Below are 19,008 nucleotides of genomic sequence, written 5' to 3' on the forward strand. Positions count from 1 at the left end.
ATAGCCCACTCCTCAGAGAGCATCACCACTGACATCACATAGCCTTTGCATCTTCTTCATGTAAGATCCAGGCTTCCCAGGTGGCGCTAGTGATAAAGAACCCCCTTGCCAGTGAAGGAGATGTAAGAGACGTGGGTTTGATCTCTGGGTTGGAAAGATCGCCTGGAGGGGAGGATGGCAACCCATGCCAGTATTCTTGCCTGGAGAATGCCATGGACAGAAGATCCTGGTGGGCTGCAGTCCACAGGGTCGCACAGAATATCGGACACAACTGAAGCGACTTAGCACACATGCACGCGTGCACGTAAGATTCAGACAAGGGGGTCCCAGCTGATCTAATAGGACTTTAGGTTCTAATAGGATCTGATGGGCTAATTAATGCCCCCAACCAGGTGATGAGGGTGATGAAGAAGAGGAACAAGAAGAGAAGAAGAGGAGGAAGAGAGGTAGGGAAGGGAGCAGTGGGAAAGAAAAGAATCTTTTGAGGTTTTGTGGGCATCTGAGGGTAGATGGGGAGTTGGGAGAACAGGGTATTGTCTACCACTTGGTCTGACTCAGGAATGGAGCCTGACCCTCTTATAGAGAGATGCTATGGACAGAGGAAGTGAGATTCGAGGTACCAGAACTGCTTTGGCGTCCAAAGGGCAAGTGCCGCCTAGACTGAGGAGAGATGCCCATTCCCTGCGCCTCTGCAGGGCACACTCCAGCTCTGCTGCTTTGAGGACCCAACCAGGAGCCCGTGACACCTCCAGGTCCTGCAGTTTCTGGAGCGCCAGGGAGCAACACCCTGAGAAGCGTACCAATGGCGAGGGTGAGGCTTCCCTTCAAGTTACGTGGGGGCTGCTGCTACTGCTAAGTCACTTCAGTCGTGTCTGACTCTGTGCGACCCCATAGATGGCAGCCCACCAGGCTCCTCCGTCCCTGGGATTCTCCAGGCAAGAACACTGGAGTGGGTTGCCATTTCCTTCTCCAGTGCATGGAAGTGAAAAGTGAAAGTGAAGTCCCTCAGTCGTGTCCAACTCCTACGTGGGGGCAGCAGCTGCTAATGAGGAAGTCAGTCCTTTCTTTCGTTTTTATTTCATCTATTTACCTATGACTGCTCTGGGTCTTCGTTGCTACATGCGGACTTTCTCTAGTTGCGGCGCGCAGGCTTCTCATTTCATGGCTTCTCTTGTTGCAGAGCACGGGCTGTAGGGTTCGTGGGCTTCAGTAGTTGCGGCGTGTGAGCACTGGAGCGAGGACTCAGCTGTGGCCCACAGGCTCTGTTGCCCTGCAGCGTGTGGGATCTTCCTGGAGCAGGGTTGGAACCTGTGTCTCCTGCACTGGCGGGCAGATTCTTAACCCTGGACCAAAGAAGTCTAAGAAGTCAGTCCTTTGGGAGGATCAACCAGGGGTATACATGGGTATGTGCACGCTCAGAAAAAACTCAGTTGTTTATGAGACTTAGGCTGGGTGTGTGCTCAGGAGGTCAGGCTTGGAAAAATTTAGGTCTTTTAAATGTATACATGGATATGCATAGATTTTTTTTTTCTAAGCAAAAATTTGAGATCTCACTCTGAGTAGAGGATTTGCTGAAACTTCTGCAGAGGTTGACGTAGAGCAGGTTTTCTTAAGGTGTGTTTCTCGGAATACTGCTTCCACAGATGTTGCATGAAAAATGGATTCTGTGGTCAAATAGACTGGAAAGCATTGAGTAAAGCAGTTAAACAGGTTTTCCCCTACAAGACTGCTTGGAGCTTTTTAATATACTGACATGCATCATGATCCTCTAAGAGAAGTTGTACACTTAGCAGCTGCCCCTCCACGTCGACCTGGTGCGCAGGTCCATTCTCTGTCCTCACTGATGTCTACCAGGAATGGTTCAGGGAGTCTAAAGGGGTATTAATCAGATCTCAGTTTATCAATAGGTCACAGCGGCGGCCAATGATGGGAATGTCACTCTTTGGCACCTCACCTGCTGCTTCGATTTTTTATATCCATTGGTGCATAGCAAATTACTGAAAAACTCAGGAGGTTAAAATACCAAAGCATTTATTATCTTGGTGTTTCTGTGGATGAGGAAGTCAGGACTGGCATAGATGGATGATTCTGGTGCCCCATGTCTCAAGAGGTTGCAGTGAAGGTGTCAGCTAGGGTTGCCCCACCTGAAAGCTTGACTGCATTGGAGGCTCCACTTCCAAGATGAACCCAATGACTCTCGCTTCCTGACATTCATACTCTGTGTAATCCTCTCCCACAAAGAACAGGTCTGACCTGTGCAGCCCATAGAATGTTGCAGAAATGAGGGACTATAACTTCTAGGACGAAGTCACAAAAAACGTTGTAGCTTCCACCTTGATCTCTCTTGGATCACTTGCTCTGGGGGATGCCAGCTGTTGTGTTATGAGAACACATGGGTGGTCAGATGGATCCATGTGGTAAGGAATGGAGGCCTCTGGCCATCAGGCACCATCAACCTGCTGGGCGTGTGACTGACCCATCCTGGAAATGACTGACATCTTGACTTTAATCTCAAGAAAGACCTTGATCCTGCTAAAACTGCTTCCAAATTCCTGATCCACAGAAACTGTGTGAGATAATAAAGGTTCATTGTTGTTTTAAGCCACTATGCTTTTAGGTAACTTGTTACACAACAGTAGATGGCTACTCCATCTCCTTAGTGCTATGCATGCATGCTAAGTCGATTCAGTTGTGTCTGACTCTGTGCAGCGCTATGGACCATGGCCCACCAGGCTGCTCTGTCCATGGGATTCTCCAGGGGAGAATGCTGGAATGGATTGCCATGTGTTCCTCCAGGGGTTCTTCCTGACCCAGGGATTGAACCCGTGACTCTTACATCTCCTGCATTGGCAGGTATGTTCTTTACCACTAGTGCCACCCGGGAAGCCCCCTTAGTGCTAAGGTAGGTAATAAACAGCTGCTTCAGCTCACTGGCTAAGAAATTTGCTTACTTCCTAAGTTAGAAGTGGTCCTTTCACTGACCCCAAATAGTGATTGCATTAAGAATCCTCTTTATTCCTTCTTTTTTAAAAAATAAAGTTGATTTTTAAAAAAATGTTTATTTATTTATTTGGCTGAATCAGGTCTTTGATTGCGGCATGAGAGATCTTTAGTTCCCTAAACAGAGATTGAACCTGGGCCTCCTGCATCGGTAGCATGGAGTCTTATCCATTGGACCACCAGGGAGGTCCCTCCATTTCTTTTTATGAGAGCCTCTCAGCACAGTCTGACTCATTGGGACCATTGGTATGAGGCCTTGATGGGGAACCCCTCAGAATTAGGGGCTTATGAGACTTGTTACACTGTTAGGAGCTGTTGTGTGTCCTGGCATTCATGGCTTTCCCAGCCCTACATACTTGACCAGGGAATCCTTTCTTGTGCAATAGTCAAAGTTGGTCCCTGCTACTGTTGTGTCCGACTCTGTGCGACCCCATAGATGGCAGCCCACCAGGCTCCCCCATCCCTGGGATTCTCCAGGCAAGAACACTGGAGTGGGTTGCCATTTCCTTCTCCAATGCATGAAAGTGAAAAGTGAAAGTCGCTCAGTTGAGTCTGACTCTCAGCGACCCCGTGGACTGCAGCCTTCCAGGCTCCTCCGTCCATGGGATTTTCCAGGCAAGAGTACTGGAGTGGGGTGCCATTGCCTTCTCCGAGTTGGTCCCTACCCATGTCCTTTCTTCCTTCTCCCTCCTCACTAAGAGAAAGCCTCAAGAAAAGATGATCCTTTTTATTCTTTTTGATGTTATTGTAGCTGGAACTGCCGCTGTCATTCGGTTGCCAGGAGAGTAAGAAAATGAGCTCCCATGCATCCGTCACCCAGCTTCAGCAATTAACAGCTCACCAATAAATTTCTCATCCAGGCTTCCACCCACACCTGCATCCATCCCCCACACTTACCCCCACACCTACCCCTCACCTTGGATTATTTTGAAGCAAATTCCTGTCATCACATTATTTCATACAGAGATTTCAGTATGTATCTCTCAAAGATTCTGACAGTGTAATTCAATTCTATTATCATACTTCAACAATAATAAAGCCCCCAAATAATTCCTTTGCATTGCACCTCCCTGACTGTTAGAGGTCTTTCTTGGCTCCCAGTGTATCTAAGAAAGCAAACTCTCCTTGTGTCTAATTGAGACCTGTGCCTACTGGGAGAGATAATTACTCTTCAGCATTCAGTAATCATCTGTGCTTGGATCATAAGTGTCAGCACTGTTTGGGAGGTTCACTGAGCTCAAATCCCTACTGTGCAGTGCGTAGTCAGGCAGGCTTGGATTGGAGTACTGCCAATGACTAATACTATGACTGTGGGCAAGTGACTAAACCTTCTACATTTCAGCTTTCACTATTTAAAAATATTAGAGTAGGATTTCCCTCGTGGTCCAGTGGCTAACAATCTGCCTGCCAATGCAGGGGACACGAGTTTGATCCCTGGGCCGGGAAGATTCCACATGCCGTTGGGCAACTAAGCCCCTGCACCACAACTCCTGAAGCCCTTGTGCCTGAGCCCGTGCTCTGCAACAGGAGAAACCACTGCAGTGAGAACCCCATGCATCCCAATTAGAGAGTAGCCTGAGCTCGGCAACGAAGACCCAGTACAGACCAAAGTAAATAAATAAGTAAACAAACCAATCTTTTAAAAAAGATAGCAAACAGAAAATCCAAAATAAAAAATTAAAATACTAGAGTAGAGAGGATCTGAGAACCTGGACTTGGGGAGTGAGAGGCAGAGGGAACAAAGAATTCTCTTGCACCCCAGAAACTGCATTCTGCTCCCCAGGAAATATATATCCCCTTTCCACTGCCTACCCTGCGACTCTCCCCCGCTCATTCAGTGTCTGAATGGAGGTGTCTGGATTACTTCGGCACTGTCATATGTTTCCAATCAGTCCATAATGGCAGGGTAGGAGCTCAATATTGGTGATAAATACACTTTATGAGTGTTTTTTGGAGGATATTTTCTTAAAGACTGTTCCAACAAATAATTTATTGTGGCAATAAAAGATGGAGGAGGAGACTCTGATTACATCTTGGAGCACCTTAAGCTTGAAGTTTAAGGAAAACTAGGAGGCCCACAGCTACTTGAAATTTTCTGGAAGGAATCATTCTTCTACGTTAGATTTTTAAAAAGGTTACAGCCCAGCAGCTGGTCTCTAGGGTGGTGCCCTTCTCCCATCTCTTTTGTGGAAGCCACACTCAAATCATCATCATTATCACATGTTTTTGGACTGTTTAGTGCATAACCCATAGCTCTTCTTTTTTTTTTTCCCTTTGTTAGTTGGGTTGCCATTTCCTTCTCCAATTTTCTATGTATACTTTACATTAATTGTATTAGTGTACCATGTACTGTTCTACATCTGTATATATTGCAAAATAATCCCCACATAAGTCCAGGTAACATCTTTGTTGTTGTTTAGTCACTAAGCCCGTCTGACAGTTTGGTGACCCTGTGGATTGTAGCCCACCAGGCTCCTCTGTCCATGAGATTTCCCAGGCAAGAATACTGGAGTGGGTTGCCATTTCCTTCTCCAGGGAATCTTTCCAACCCAGGGATCAAAGCCATGTCTACTGCATTGGCAGACTTATTCTTTACCACTGAACCACTTGGGAAGTCCATCCTGCATCATTATAAAAACCATTCTAGTAATGAGAACATTCAGGATCCATTCGTCTAGCTACTTTCAAATATGCATACAGTATTATTAATTATACCCACCAAGTTATATATTACAACCCCATGAGTAATTCATTTTAAAACTGGAAATTTGTACCTTCTGACCCCCTTTACCCATTTTGCCCACTCCCCCCCTCCACAATAGGCAATCATCAATCTGTTCCCTCTATTCACGACCCCATTTTTTTCTTTAGTTTTAGATTTCACATCTAAGTGAAATCATATGGGATTAAGCTTTTTCTGTTGGACTTAGCTCACTTAGCATAGACACAGCTTTTCTGAACTTTCCTCATCTTTAACATTGGAATATCATTTTGTTAGGCTTTGGGGTAGGGATTTGAAAGTATTTGATAGTATTATAGGATTGTATCCATTTTTCAGTAGATTGATTGGTCCATCTAGTAAATCAACAACTTTAGGGAGTGCCAGTTGAGTGCTAGCTGTTGTATTACGTGCTGAGGTTGCTTCCGTGAGCAATGCAGCAGTCCCTGGCCTTGTGGAGCACAGCGTACGAAAGAGAAAACAGACCCCCCAGTGAGTGAAAAGAAGATAAATATAGAAACACAAATCACAAGTGTTCTGAAGATAATGGTCAGGAATGCTGATGGAGAATCTTGTTTTAAAAATTTACTTATGTCTTTATCTGGCTGCTGATTTATCAAGCAGGGCCTTTGGTTGGGACACGCAGACTCTCTAGTCGTGACGTGCAGTCTCAGTAGTTGCAGTGCACAGGACCTGGTTACTCCACAGCATATGGGATCTTAGCTTCCTGATCAGGGATCAAACTTGTGTCCCCTGCATTGCAAGGCAAATTCTTGACCACAGGACCACCAGAGAAGTTCCTGTGGAGAATCCTGAGGGGAGGGAGGGACTATTATAGATCTCATAGTCAAGGAAGATGCCTGTGATGTGGTGACATTAAGCTGAGACCTGAAGAATGGGGGCCCCAACCTTTATCCTTGGGGAGGTTCCTAAGGAATTATTAATGGACTGTCCCATCAAGATAAAATTGAAATATCTCAATGCGATATTCAAGATCCTCCATGATGAGGATTGCTAGATAAAATACAGGATGCCCAGCCAAACTTGGATTTCAGATAAGCAACAGAAAGCTTTCAGTATGTTACTACATGTTCCATGGAACATATTTATATATTTATTTAGTTATTTATTAAAACATTTACTTATTTGTCTGTACTTGGGCTTAGTTGTGGCATGCAGGATCTTTAGTTGTAGTATGCAAACTCTTAATTGCGACGTGTGGGATCTAGTTCCCTGACCAAGCATCTAACCCAGGCCCCCTGCATTGGGAATGCAGAGTCTTAACCACTGGACCACCAGGGAAGTTTCCGGAACATATTTATACTAAAACTTTTTTTTTTATCATTTAACTGAAATTCAGACATGATTGGGTGTCATGTTTTTATGTGCTAAATCTCTTAATTCTCTCTGTGCTCTTCCTCAGCTCAGCTGCCCTCTCCCCTCTTACTTCTTCCCATCCCTTCCACACACAATATTCCCTGTCCAGTTCCTCGTCTATGTCCATGCTGTTTCTTCTGTCCAGATCACCCATCTTTCCCCATGTCCTCTTGGCAAACTCTTCTCATCCTTTAAACCCTAGTCCAAATGGCACCTCCTCTGGGAAAACTTCCCTGGAAGGTACATTATCCTAATTTCATGGTTCTCATATGATTTTGCCTTATGATTCTATATTTTAAGGCCTGGTTTCTAAAAACACACAGACTTGACTGAATACCTTCAAAGGAAAGGATATAAGAAATGAGCTCATTTTCCCCACCCTACTCCCTCTCCCCCAATTCCCACTCAACTCTTATATTAAGATCAAATATTGATTGAGAACTTTTCTGTGCCAGGCACCAAGCTAAGTGCTTTGCATGCAGCATCTCTTGTAAATTCCCCATAATTTTATGATGTAAATTCAGCTGGATCTCTACTTTTCGGAGAAAGCAATCAGGTACATAGCCACTTGCCTCTGTCTCCACACCTGTAAAATGAGGATGATTTTACATTCTCATCTTCCTTGTTAGGTTTTCTCCCCAACTAGGATGTAGGTCTCAAAAGGGCAGGAACTTTTCTCCTTACAAACTTCGATATCCTCAGAGCCTAAAATTGTGTCTGGCATTGACTAGGTACTCAGCGAATTCCTGAATAAATCAATGAGTCATCTTACATATGAGGAGACTGCAACTTTGAGAGAGAGAAAGTAACTTGTCTAAGAGCGCAGAGGTGATTGTGGTGGAACTTTGGCTAGAACCAAAATTAGTGATGTGTTGGTAAAGGTTTAACAGCCAGCTCACTGAAAAACCAAGAGTCATGACTTGTAGCATATGTTGATTTCCATGTTGTAAATACACCCACTGAAGCGGATTTGAAGGAACCAACCTGATGTCAACAGGCTTGTAAATTTCCTGAAAGTTTAACCCCAGGGTCTTGCAAGCCTGTCTATATAAGCTGGTTCCAGATACCAAGAACTGGGACATAGTTCTAAAGAGCACACAATTCCAAAGTGCAGACTCCCACCATTACTTTATCCTACATCCCTGAATGAGGCACAGTCTACACTCACAGCTAAGTAGGAGAGGAAAAGACACTCAAATAACTCAGTTCAAAGCAGATTGCACAGGTGATTCTTAAAAATCATAAACCCAATCACAACACTCCCCCCTCCCCAACCCCACAGCTTAAAATCTTTTCAATATCTTCCTAATGCTCTTAGCAGAAAATCCAATCTCCTTATCATGACCCCACAAAGCCCGTTTGTGGAAACTCCTCCTCCTGTACCGAACACTGTATCAGAGTTTTTGTCATAGGATATAGTGGTTAACATGACATCCACAATTCCTGTTCCCATGCAGCCTGTGTCCAGTAAATGAGGCTGTCAATAAACAAGTAATCAGCCATTAAGGACAGACTGAGATACACTGTGAAGTAGAGAAGGTGCTAGGAAAGAGAATCGTGAGGAGAGTTTGCTTATTTGGACCCAAGGTGAGTAGTGGAAGATTATGCTAAGATAGAGACATTGGAGGTCTGAAAGATGAGAAACAATTGGTTGAGGTGTGGGGCTAGTGGCTAGGCAGAAGAAGAGAGGATTTGGTAGTTTGAGGAAATAATTTCTGTACAACTGGAGACAGTGGAGGTAAGATGAGGAGGATGGTTATCAATATTGTGATGGTCAGAATGTTTGTATCTCCCCGAAACCCATAATTTGACATTTTAACTCCCAAGATGATGGTATTAGGAAGTAAGGCTTTGACGAACTGATTAGATCAAAAGAGTGGAGCCCTCCTGATTAGTTTTGTAAAAGAGGTGGGAGAAAAACCCCTCACCTGCCTCTGCCATGTGAAGATACAGTAAGAAGGGACTTCCGTGAATCATAAAGCAGGCCCTCACCAGACGAGGAAACTGCTAGTGCCTTGATCTAGGACTTCTCAGCCCCCAGAGTTGTGGGAAATAAATTTCTGTTGTTTATAAGCCAGCCAGTGTACTTTTTTTTTTTCATAGCAGCTTGAAAGGACTAAAACAGACAGCATGAACATGAAAAGCACCAGACTAATCGCCAAGGGAACTAGTAGAGAGGCTTAGCTCTCTTTGAAGACAGAAACATTTAAATCCCAGGAGCTCAGATGCACTCTTTGAATAGTTCTTTTCCAATGATGGGCAACTTTCACCTACAGAAAACCTATTTACTCGACTTGAGTAGGAACAGGATTATCCAGTTTCCACTGGCCTTTGCATAGATGAATAAACAGAAGCCCAGAGAAGGAAATGTCATCACCAACTGTTTCTCAGGCACTAACAATTGTCTTGGACACTACACTTTCTGAGCCAGTGCTGTCCAACACAAATGGAATGGAAGCTACAAAGAGAGCCACACGAGTACTTTACATTTTCTACTAATCACATTTTAAAAAGTAAATAGAAATGGTGAAGTAAACAGCAAAATGAAATTAAATTTTATATTTTATTTGACCCTAAGTATAACTTCAACATGTAATCAACACAAGTCTTAGAAATCAGATGTGTATTTTCTTTACACTTAAAGCATATTTTAATTCAGACTAGCCATAGTTCAAGCCCTCAGTAAACACAGGTGGTTAGTAGGTATAGTACTGGACAGCGCAGTTCAATGCCTCAGTTTTCTATTGGAACTGAGAATAAGACGAGGAATAAAACTGCCTAGGTCACTGAATGGATTAAGAGAGGACAAGGGAAACACCGTGCGTCCTGCCCTGCACTCCGCCCAGCACGTAGGGGGCGCGCAATAAATCTTGGTTCCTTTACTCTTTTCTTCTAAAGCACCGCCCCCTTCAAGTCTCCGCCCCTTTCCCCGCCCCCTTCAGGTTCCGGGCGGAAGTAGTGCTGTTAAAAGCAGGGCGCTTTGCAGTATCGCTGCATTTTACTGCAGTGTGGCCGGCTTGCGTGTCGCGCGCACTTTTGCTTCATTGGCTCTGCGGCCCCTGCTCCAGGCGCTTTACGGCAGTGTGGCTGGAGCTGCCGCTCTGGGGGCCGCGGTTTGGTCGTGAGTGGAGGGAATCCGAGTAGCCAGTGTTGACTGAGACTGCAACCATGGACGTTGGGGAACTTCTGAGCTACCAGGTATGAGGGTCGAGGAGGGCTGGGGGGACCGTCCTCTCACCCAGGCAGGAATCGCAGGACCAGAGTTTCTTCATATCACTCTCTCCCATCTCTTCCCTGGGCCTGGGTCCTCTCACTTCTCTTGTCAACCAGGTCCCTTCCTCGAATTTCTCCTGGGTTCTTTCAATTCATTACGATCCTCAAGGCCCGGACCTCTTTTTAACTTCAGTCTGGGCCTCTTCTCACCCAACCCTGAGACTTGACTCCCTTTCACTTTTCTGAAGGCCCCAGACTATCTTCACAGCCATTCCCCTTTAATTCTCTTCTTCAAGTCACTGAGTTGATGATCGTGGTGGGAGAGCACTTTCTTGCATTTGAGTATCAGCTTCTCTACTGATCGGCTCTGTGGCTTTGGGACAAGTTCTGTTGTCTTCTTGGAGCCTCAACTTCTGTATGTATAAAACAGAGACAGTAATAGCTACCTATTAGGGTAGTTTGAGGACTGTGTTAATCAATGAATGTGAAAGCTAATTTTAAAGTGCAGAAAGTTGGTCACATGTTAATTGCAGTTGTTGGCAGATGTTTGACTTTCTCACATGTGATGGATCCCTAGGACTCTCCTTGTCCCATTTGCTCAGAATACATGTGGGGAAACTGACCCAGAGGGTAAAAAAGACTTTTCCAAAGTCACTCAGTAAGAGCTTTGATTAGAGATGAGGTCTTTTGGCTCCCAGCTCAACCATTTTACCTTTCTTTGGCCTTCTTAAATGTCCAGTGTGGTAGCCACTAGCCACATACAGCTGTTGAACACTTGAAATGAGACTAGTCTGAATTGTGTTAAATTACGCTTTCTGCCATAAGGGTGGTGTCATCTGCATATCTGAGGTTATTGATATTTCTCCCGGCAATCTTGATTCTAGCTTGTGCTTCTTCCAGCCCAGCATTTCTCACGATGTACTCTGCATATAAGTTAAATAAGCAGGGTGACAATATGCAGCCTTGACGTACTCCTTTTCCTATTTGGAACCAGTCTGTTGTTCCATGTCCAGTTCTAACTTTTGCTTCCTGACCTGCATATAGGTTTCTCAAGAGACAGGTCAGGTGGTCTGGTATTCCCATCTCTTTCAGAATTTTCCACAGTTTATTGTGCTGGGAGAAATATCAATAACCTCAGACATGCAGATGATAACCACCCTTATGGCAGAAAGTGAAGAGGAACTAAAAAGCCTCTCGATGAAAGTGAAAGAGGAGAGTGGAAAAGTTGGCTTAAAGCTCAACATTCAGAAAACTAAGATCATGGCATCCGGTCCCATCACTTCATGGCAAATAGATGGGGAAACAGTGTCAGACTTTATTTTTTCGGGGGCTCCAAAATCACTGCAGATGGTGACTGCAGCCATGAAATTAAAAGACGCTTATTCCTTGGAAGGAAAGTTATGACTAACATAGATAGCATATTAAAAAGCAGAGACATTACTTTGCCAACAAAGATCTGTCTAGTCAAGGCTGTGGTTTTTCCAGTGGTCATGTATGGATGTGAGAGTTGGACTGTGAAGAAAGCTGAGCGCTGAAAAATTGATGCTTTTGAACTGTGGTGTTGGAGAAGTCTCTTGAGAGTCCCTTGGACTGCAAGGAGATCCAACCAGTCCATTCTAAAGGAGATCAGTCCTGGTTGTTCATCAGAAGGACTGATGTTGAAGCTGAAACTCCAATAGTTTGGCCACCTGATGTGAAAAGTTGACTCATTTGAAAAGACCCTGATGCTGGGAAAGATTGAAGGCAGGAGGAGAAGGGGATGACAGAGGATGAGATGGTTGGATGGCATCACCAATTCGATGGACATGAGTTTGGGTAAACTCCGGGAGTTGGTGATGGACAGGGAGGCCTGGCATGCAGCAATTCATGGGGTCGCAAAGAGTCGGACATGACTGAGTGACTGAACTGAACTGAACTGACGCTTAGAATAATCAGTATAAAAAAGTAAAATTTTAATATTGATTACATGATCATATCAATTACTTTGATTATTGATCATACTGATTAAATAATCATATATGGGTAATGGGCAAAATAAAATATATTCAAAATAAATTTTACCCATTTCTGTTGACTTTAAAATGTTGCTACTGGCCTTTTAGTGTGGCTACTAAAATTACATATATAGCTGGCTTCTCATTTTCCTTGGACAGCTCTGCAGTAGAGAATAGGGGACTAAGAGCCATGTGTCTGGAGCTCTGTTGCTTGGCCTCTCTTGTTTTGCTGCTCCCTGACTGCTGTGACCTGGAACAAAATATTTAACTTCTCTCTGCCTTGGTTTCCTTATCTTGTAAGTGAGGGCAATGAAAGTACCTATCATATAAGTCTGTTGTGAAGCTGTTGTGAAATGTGAAGTGTTTGGAGCAACGCTTGTCAAAGAATAAACGTTAAGAATGTTAGCAATTATATTCATGCAATTCCCTCAGCCAATATATTGTACATAGAATTGACCTTGGAGACTCTGGACATCATGGGAAAGAACTTGTAAGCAATGGGAAGTATGTAGCCAAGTGATTTCCTTTTTAAGACAGTTATTGGATGTGAAAGAAGAACGGAGATAGGTGGGTTGAATGAGTGGTTATATCTCTGGTGGCTCAGACGGTAAAGAATCTGCCTGCAATGCCAGAGAACTGGGTTCAATCCCTGGGTCAGGAAGATCCTCTAGAGAAAGGAATGGCAACTCATTCCAGTATTCTTGCCTGGAGAATCCCATGGGCAGAGAAGCCTGGTGGGCTGCAGTCCATGGGTTCCAAAGAGTTGGACACAACTAAGGCAGTCCATTGAGTCCCAAAGAGTTGGACATGACTGAGCGACTAACACTTTCACTTTGATGCCTGTTTGGCCTACACATGAGCACACTCTTCATAAAATGGGCTTCCCAAATGGCTCAGGTGGTAAAGAATGTGCCTGCCAATGCAGAAGACACAGGAGACTCAGGTTCAATCCCTGGGTCTGGAAGATCCCCTGGAAGAGGAAATGACAACTCACTCCAGTATTCTTGCTGGGATAATCCCATGGACAGAGGAGCCTGGTGGGCTGCAGTCCATGGGTTCCAAAGAGTTGGACACAACTAAGGCGGCAGAGCACTCATAGAACATTAAAGCTTGAAAAGGTTCATTTATTTGCTCAACAAATATTTATTGAGTATGTACTTGCAAGGCACTGTATCCACTGATATACAGCATTGAACAAAACAGACAAGGTTCTTGCTTTGTGGAATTATAATCTGGTGGGGAAGTAGCAAGATAAGAGTAAATGAATGAGAAATTCAGGTCATGATAAGTGCTTTGAAGGATACACAGGATGTACTATGGAACTGGGCTGTCTGATGTAGCCACTGGTCACATGTTATAGTGAACTCTTGAAGTGTGGCTAGTTTGAGTTGAGGTCTGCTACCCATGTAAAGTATACAGTGGATTTTCAAGAGTTAGTGTGAAGGAAGTGATGAAAAGGTGACCAAAGTATATTAATTTTTATGTTGATTCCATGCTGAAATGATGCTTAGGGTATATTGACTTAAAGAAAATTATTAAAACTAGTATTATTGTCTTAAAGACATTTAAAATGTGTTTACATTTAAAATGTGGCTACTAGAAAATTTAAAGTTATATATGCATAAAGTTATATATACATCTTGTGGCTTTCAATATATTTTTGTTGGGCAGCGCTGGTTTTTTTGTCTCTCTTTTTTTTTTTTTTTAATTGTTGGGCTGCACTGCACAGCATGTGGAATCTTAGAGATGCCCGACCAGAGATTGAACCGGCACCCTCTGCAGTGGAAGTGCAGAGTCCTAACCACTGGACCACCAGGGAAGCCCCGGACAGCACCATTAAAGAAAATAACCCATGGAAGTGGGAGACAGGACCTATTATTTTTAGATAATATGGTCTGGGAAAGACTTTGAAGAGTGGACGTGATAAGATGGTTGAGAAGGATCCAGTCATGTGAAAAGCACAGAATAATCAAAACAGAGGGAATAGCAAGTACATAGACTCTGAAGTAGAAGGTGGCGCAGCCTGTTCGAGGATCAGGAAGAGGACTGATGTAGCTGGAACTTGGTAAATGAGCAGGGGATTGAAAAGCGATGAATTTGGAGATGTAGGCAGATGACCAGCTGTGGAGGCCTTGCTGTGGGCCATAATAAGGAGTTTGAATTCCATTCTGAGAAATGTTACAGACCCCCTCATTCAGCCCCCATGTTTACAAAGGAAAAGTGAACCCTATTTTGGTAAAGGGGCTTCCCAAAGGTTGTGGGCCAAGGTAGTAGCAAGAGTCAAAACAAGAATCCTGATCTTATTTCCAGCTCTGTTCATTCTCTACATGGCACTGTTCATGCAGTTTTCTTTCTGTAAGATTAGTGTCCACTCCTCCTGTTCCTAAAACATGGTACAGTCTAGAAGCCAGTCCATGATAAATCAGACGCACCCATCCTCTTGGGGAAAGTCATGAGGATCACCCAAGTTAATGGCTGCAAAAGCTCTTTGGAAACAGGAAGTTTTTATAGCCATGAAAGATGGATCGCATGCTTGCACCCTATCTCTAAATATAACAACCCTATGTGGAGGACTGTTTTAAATCTCTGCTATACAAATGAGAGAACTGAGGTACAAAAAAGTGCCTGCCCCAGAGCTGGAGCTCCTACCCACTGTGCTGGGTTGAACTAACGTGCTTTTAGATAACGTCCTTACATTAATTCTCAACACGCTCTTTGAGGTAGATGGCATGCCTGTTTTATAGAAAAGGAAACTCAAGCTGGAGGGGTCAGTTACCTGCCCACGATGAAACAGTCAGTAAGGAGCAGAGCTAGAACTGGAACCAATTGAATACCCAAATCTAGTTTTGCAATTTTAAAAAACTTTAAAAATTGAACTATGGTACATGTATAGATGAATGCACGAATCTTAAGTGCTTTTGATGTTAGTTGTCATTTACAAAGTAGACTGAGCTTGGCCACTAGCATTCATTTCTCAGGGACAAAGCGCTCTGATTTGAACATCCCCACCCCCAGAGTTTGATTCAGTAAGTCTCCCATGAGACCTTAGAATTTGCATTTCTAACAAGATGCCAGGTGATGCTTAAGCTGCGGGTCCAGGGACCCCACTTTGAGACCCCCTGGCTCAGAATGATCTACATTCCTCTTAAAATTTTCTCCAACTGAGACATTTCACCTCCCTTTTCATGGCCATTAGTTTGCAGTATTTTGAGTGTAAGCAAGCTATACTTTTCCCCCTGCCATCTAAGATAGTGAGAACAAATCAGTTAATCTTTCTGGGCCTCAGTTTCCTCATATGACTAATGAGGGAAGATTAAGTAAGTTCCTCTGAGCTCCCTTCTAGCTTTAAAATTCTGTGATAACTAATTATTTAGGCCAAGAGCTCCAGAGATTTCAAGGGATTAAAAAAAAGCTTGATGTAGAAGGATGAATTGGGGCTGAAAATCTGGGAGACTTGAGTTTTAATCCTACCTTTATCATCATTTATCTGGATGACTCAGGATAAGTCCCTTCCCTTCTCTGTACATCATTTTTTAAAAAAAATCACAATTAATATACAGTGAGATTGAGCTCTATGACTTCTTGTTCTTTCCTTTCCTAAAATTCAAAGACTAAGGTAGATAAAGAAAATCTGTAATGTCAAGATGTTTATTAAAAGTATTTGACGTTTTTTGAGTGCTTACAAAGTCTCACTTTTGGGGCAGCTTGGTGGGAAGATTGCAATTTTCTACTGAGATTGGTTCTTCTAATAATAGAGTTAGGCAGCAAGCGCCTCAGTATATGCCTTATATCCTTGACATATGTTAACTATTCATTTGAGAAGACAGGAGAATTACAATGTGGACAGGAGGTGGTGGAAAAAGTCTTAAAGAGGAAACTAGTTATGTTCCCAATATGGAAATGTACTTTTTTGATGCCTTCAGGCTTAGACATCTCATCAAGAAGTGTGCCCAGCAGTTCCTTGGCTGAGAAGTTTCTGCTGCATAGACGTGTGTATGAACTCCAGGGCATTCTCATTAATACTAATTCCACAGATGTCTGGAAAAAGTTCTTACCTCTGAAGTTTTCCAATAAAGAATTCTCATTTAGTGCAGTTTGGCTCAGTGGGAATGACTCGCTTTGTGACATGAGAGTATTCTCTTTGAGGCAGATTGGGGTCGAGGACCCCTGGTTTGGGCAATATTGCAGACACCCACTCCTCTTGTTACCTATCAGTCAGTAATAGAAGAGTTCCTGAGATTGCAATGGCTTGTTAGAATCTAGAGTCTTTCTCCTTTACCCTTCTTATTTCTTTCTTTTGAAATGAAAAATTTTAATGACAGTAATTTGACAGGAGTAGTATTAAAAGAAAGTGTACAAGAAAAAGGAAACTATTACCCCTAATCCTATAAATATTTTCATATTCCCAGAGGACTTTTGTGTTTTTCATGACTATAGCCATTGTATATATACTGTTTTGTGTTCTATGTTTTAACATTGCCAGAAATATTTTGTGTTTCTGCATGTTATTTTTAATGTCTGCAAACCTTTTTTTTTTTTTTTTTCCGCTCAAGTCATAGGCCAACCATTTTCTCCTAAATTGTTCTTCTATAATCGAGTACTTAGGTAGTTTCCAGGTTTTGTTCTTGGAGATAATATTGCTGTGAACTTCTTTATTCAGGTAGCATTTCCCCCTCACATCTGCTGTAGTAATTATCAAATGATGTGGATATGCCTGGAGAGGGGATGCTGGAAATGGATTTGGTTTGGTTGTTGAGGAAAAGGAGAAGATATTGGAATCTCAGCCCTGATGAATGAATAGAAGTTCTGTGGGTAATGAAGGGGGCTAAGGAGTCATTCTTGACTACGATTAGGGAGTACAGAAGCCCTGAGTGAAATGCACAGAGCATTGAGCGAGTGAAGGGGAATGGCGGGAAATGACGGGTTTGTCTCAGCTGCAGGTGTCGAGCAGTGCACAGTGCTCACGTGGGATTAATCCCTTATCAGCTGACAGGGCTAACAGTGGTGTGTGTTCCAGTTTTCCTGCAATCCTGATGATACTACTGCTGCTGCTGCCGCTGCTAAGTCACTTCAGTCGTGTCCGACTCTGTGCGACCCCATAGACGGCAGCCCACCAGTTGTCATAATTTATTTTTTTTCTCATTAATCTAGTAAGTATATAAAGTGTTAGTTCATTTGCTTTAATAAGCATTTTTCCCTTTGTTTATCATTTGTACTTCTTATCTGCTTCTTTTTCCTAGAGTTGTAGTTTATAACTGTGCTTTTCTGTTGTGTTTTTTGTTGATGAAAAATTTTCGGAAGACTGGACACTGTGCTCAAATATATCTTTTCTTTGGTAGCCGCATTTTACCCAAGAACTCTGAGAATATTATCCTAATCGTGATGTCTCTTACAGCATCATGAAATAGGCTCCTTTTGCATGACAGTTTAGACTAGTGCTTTTCAAAGTTACTCATTGTTAGTGGGACTATAAATAACAAATTACTATTCGTATTGATGTTCCCATTTCAGGGTGTTTTCTGTTTCATCTTCTGGGTCACTTTTTTGTTAATGTTCCCTCCCTCCCTTTGTGATCTTACCTTCTCTCTTTCCCCTGGTGAGTTCCTTTTATACTCGTAAAATACATTGTTTTTATATGCCTCCTTGCACTGGGCAGTGAACTGAGAGGCAGGGACCAGCACCGGAGTGTCTCACTCATAACTGACACCTAATAAATGATTGTCTAATGATTGAGTGAATGAACTAGTACGTGGCTTTACATATGCCTTTTGGAAAGCTTTTGTTCTAATATCTTGTCTGCTTGCTGGCTTGTATCTCTGCTTTCATGTTAGACTTCAAGAAAGTTTGTTTCAAATCCATTACTTCAGTTACTAAATTGTCCTCTGCTTCCTTATCATGTCTTGCTCCTCTTGCTACAAAACCTACATTCCTTAAAAAAAAAAAACCTTTTAATTTTGATCTAACTTTAAACTTACAGAAGTTTTGCAAAAATAGTATGGAGAGTTCCCGTATGCTCCTCAAATAGCTTCCCTTAAAGTTATATAACCAGAGTACAGTGGTCAAAATCAGGAAATTAACATTGATATACTGATAACAAACTTATAGTCTTAAATGTCACCAGTTTTGTTTGTTTTGTTTTCTAACATATATTGTAAATGCTTTCTTTTTTAATTAACTTTTTATTGAAGTATTGTGGATTTACAATATTGTTTTAGTTTCTGGTTTACAGCAAAGTGATTCAGTTAAAACATGTGTATATGTACATGTATATATTTTCCATCATGGTTTATTATAGGACCCTGAATATAGTTCCCTGTGCTATAGTAGAACCTTCTTGTTTATCTATTTTATGTATAATAGTTTGTATCTGCTAATCCCAAACTTCTAATTTATCCCTTCCCACCCCCTTTCCCCTTTGGTAACCCTTAAATTTGTTTTCTCTGTCTGTGAGTCTGTTTTGTAAATAGTCCATTTGTATCATATTTGAGATTCCACATATAAGTGATGTCATGTGGTATTTATCTTTCCCCTTCTGACTTACTTCACTTAGTGTGATAATTTCTAGAGCCTCATTATTCTTGACTCTTCACTAGAATTTGATTCTGTAACCCGGTTCCTCAGCTTAGAGGAACTCATCCATCCTTTTGTCCTTCAGCAGCTTTATATAAACTCTTGGCGCACTAGCCCTGATTTAGCTTTCAAGTG

At 42.7% G+C, this 19,008-nt stretch overlaps 1 protein-coding gene across 1 annotated transcript in view; it reads left to right on the forward strand.

Moving 5' to 3' along the window:
- The first annotated feature begins 10,188 nt into the window (after positions 1-10,188).
- CTNNBL1 (catenin beta like 1) overlaps positions 10,189-19,008 on the forward strand; it is a 161,081-nt gene continuing 152,261 nt past the window's right edge. The window contains exon 1 of the mRNA XM_068987209.1: positions 10,189-10,294. Coding sequence (XP_068843310.1) covers positions 10,265-10,294 — 30 coding nt within the window. The 5' untranslated portion in view covers positions 10,189-10,264. The remainder of the gene's footprint in view (positions 10,295-19,008) is intronic.

This window comes from Capricornis sumatraensis, chromosome 15 (genome assembly GCF_032405125.1).
Source record: "Capricornis sumatraensis isolate serow.1 chromosome 15, serow.2, whole genome shotgun sequence".
Taxonomy (NCBI): domain Eukaryota; kingdom Metazoa; phylum Chordata; class Mammalia; order Artiodactyla; family Bovidae; genus Capricornis; species Capricornis sumatraensis.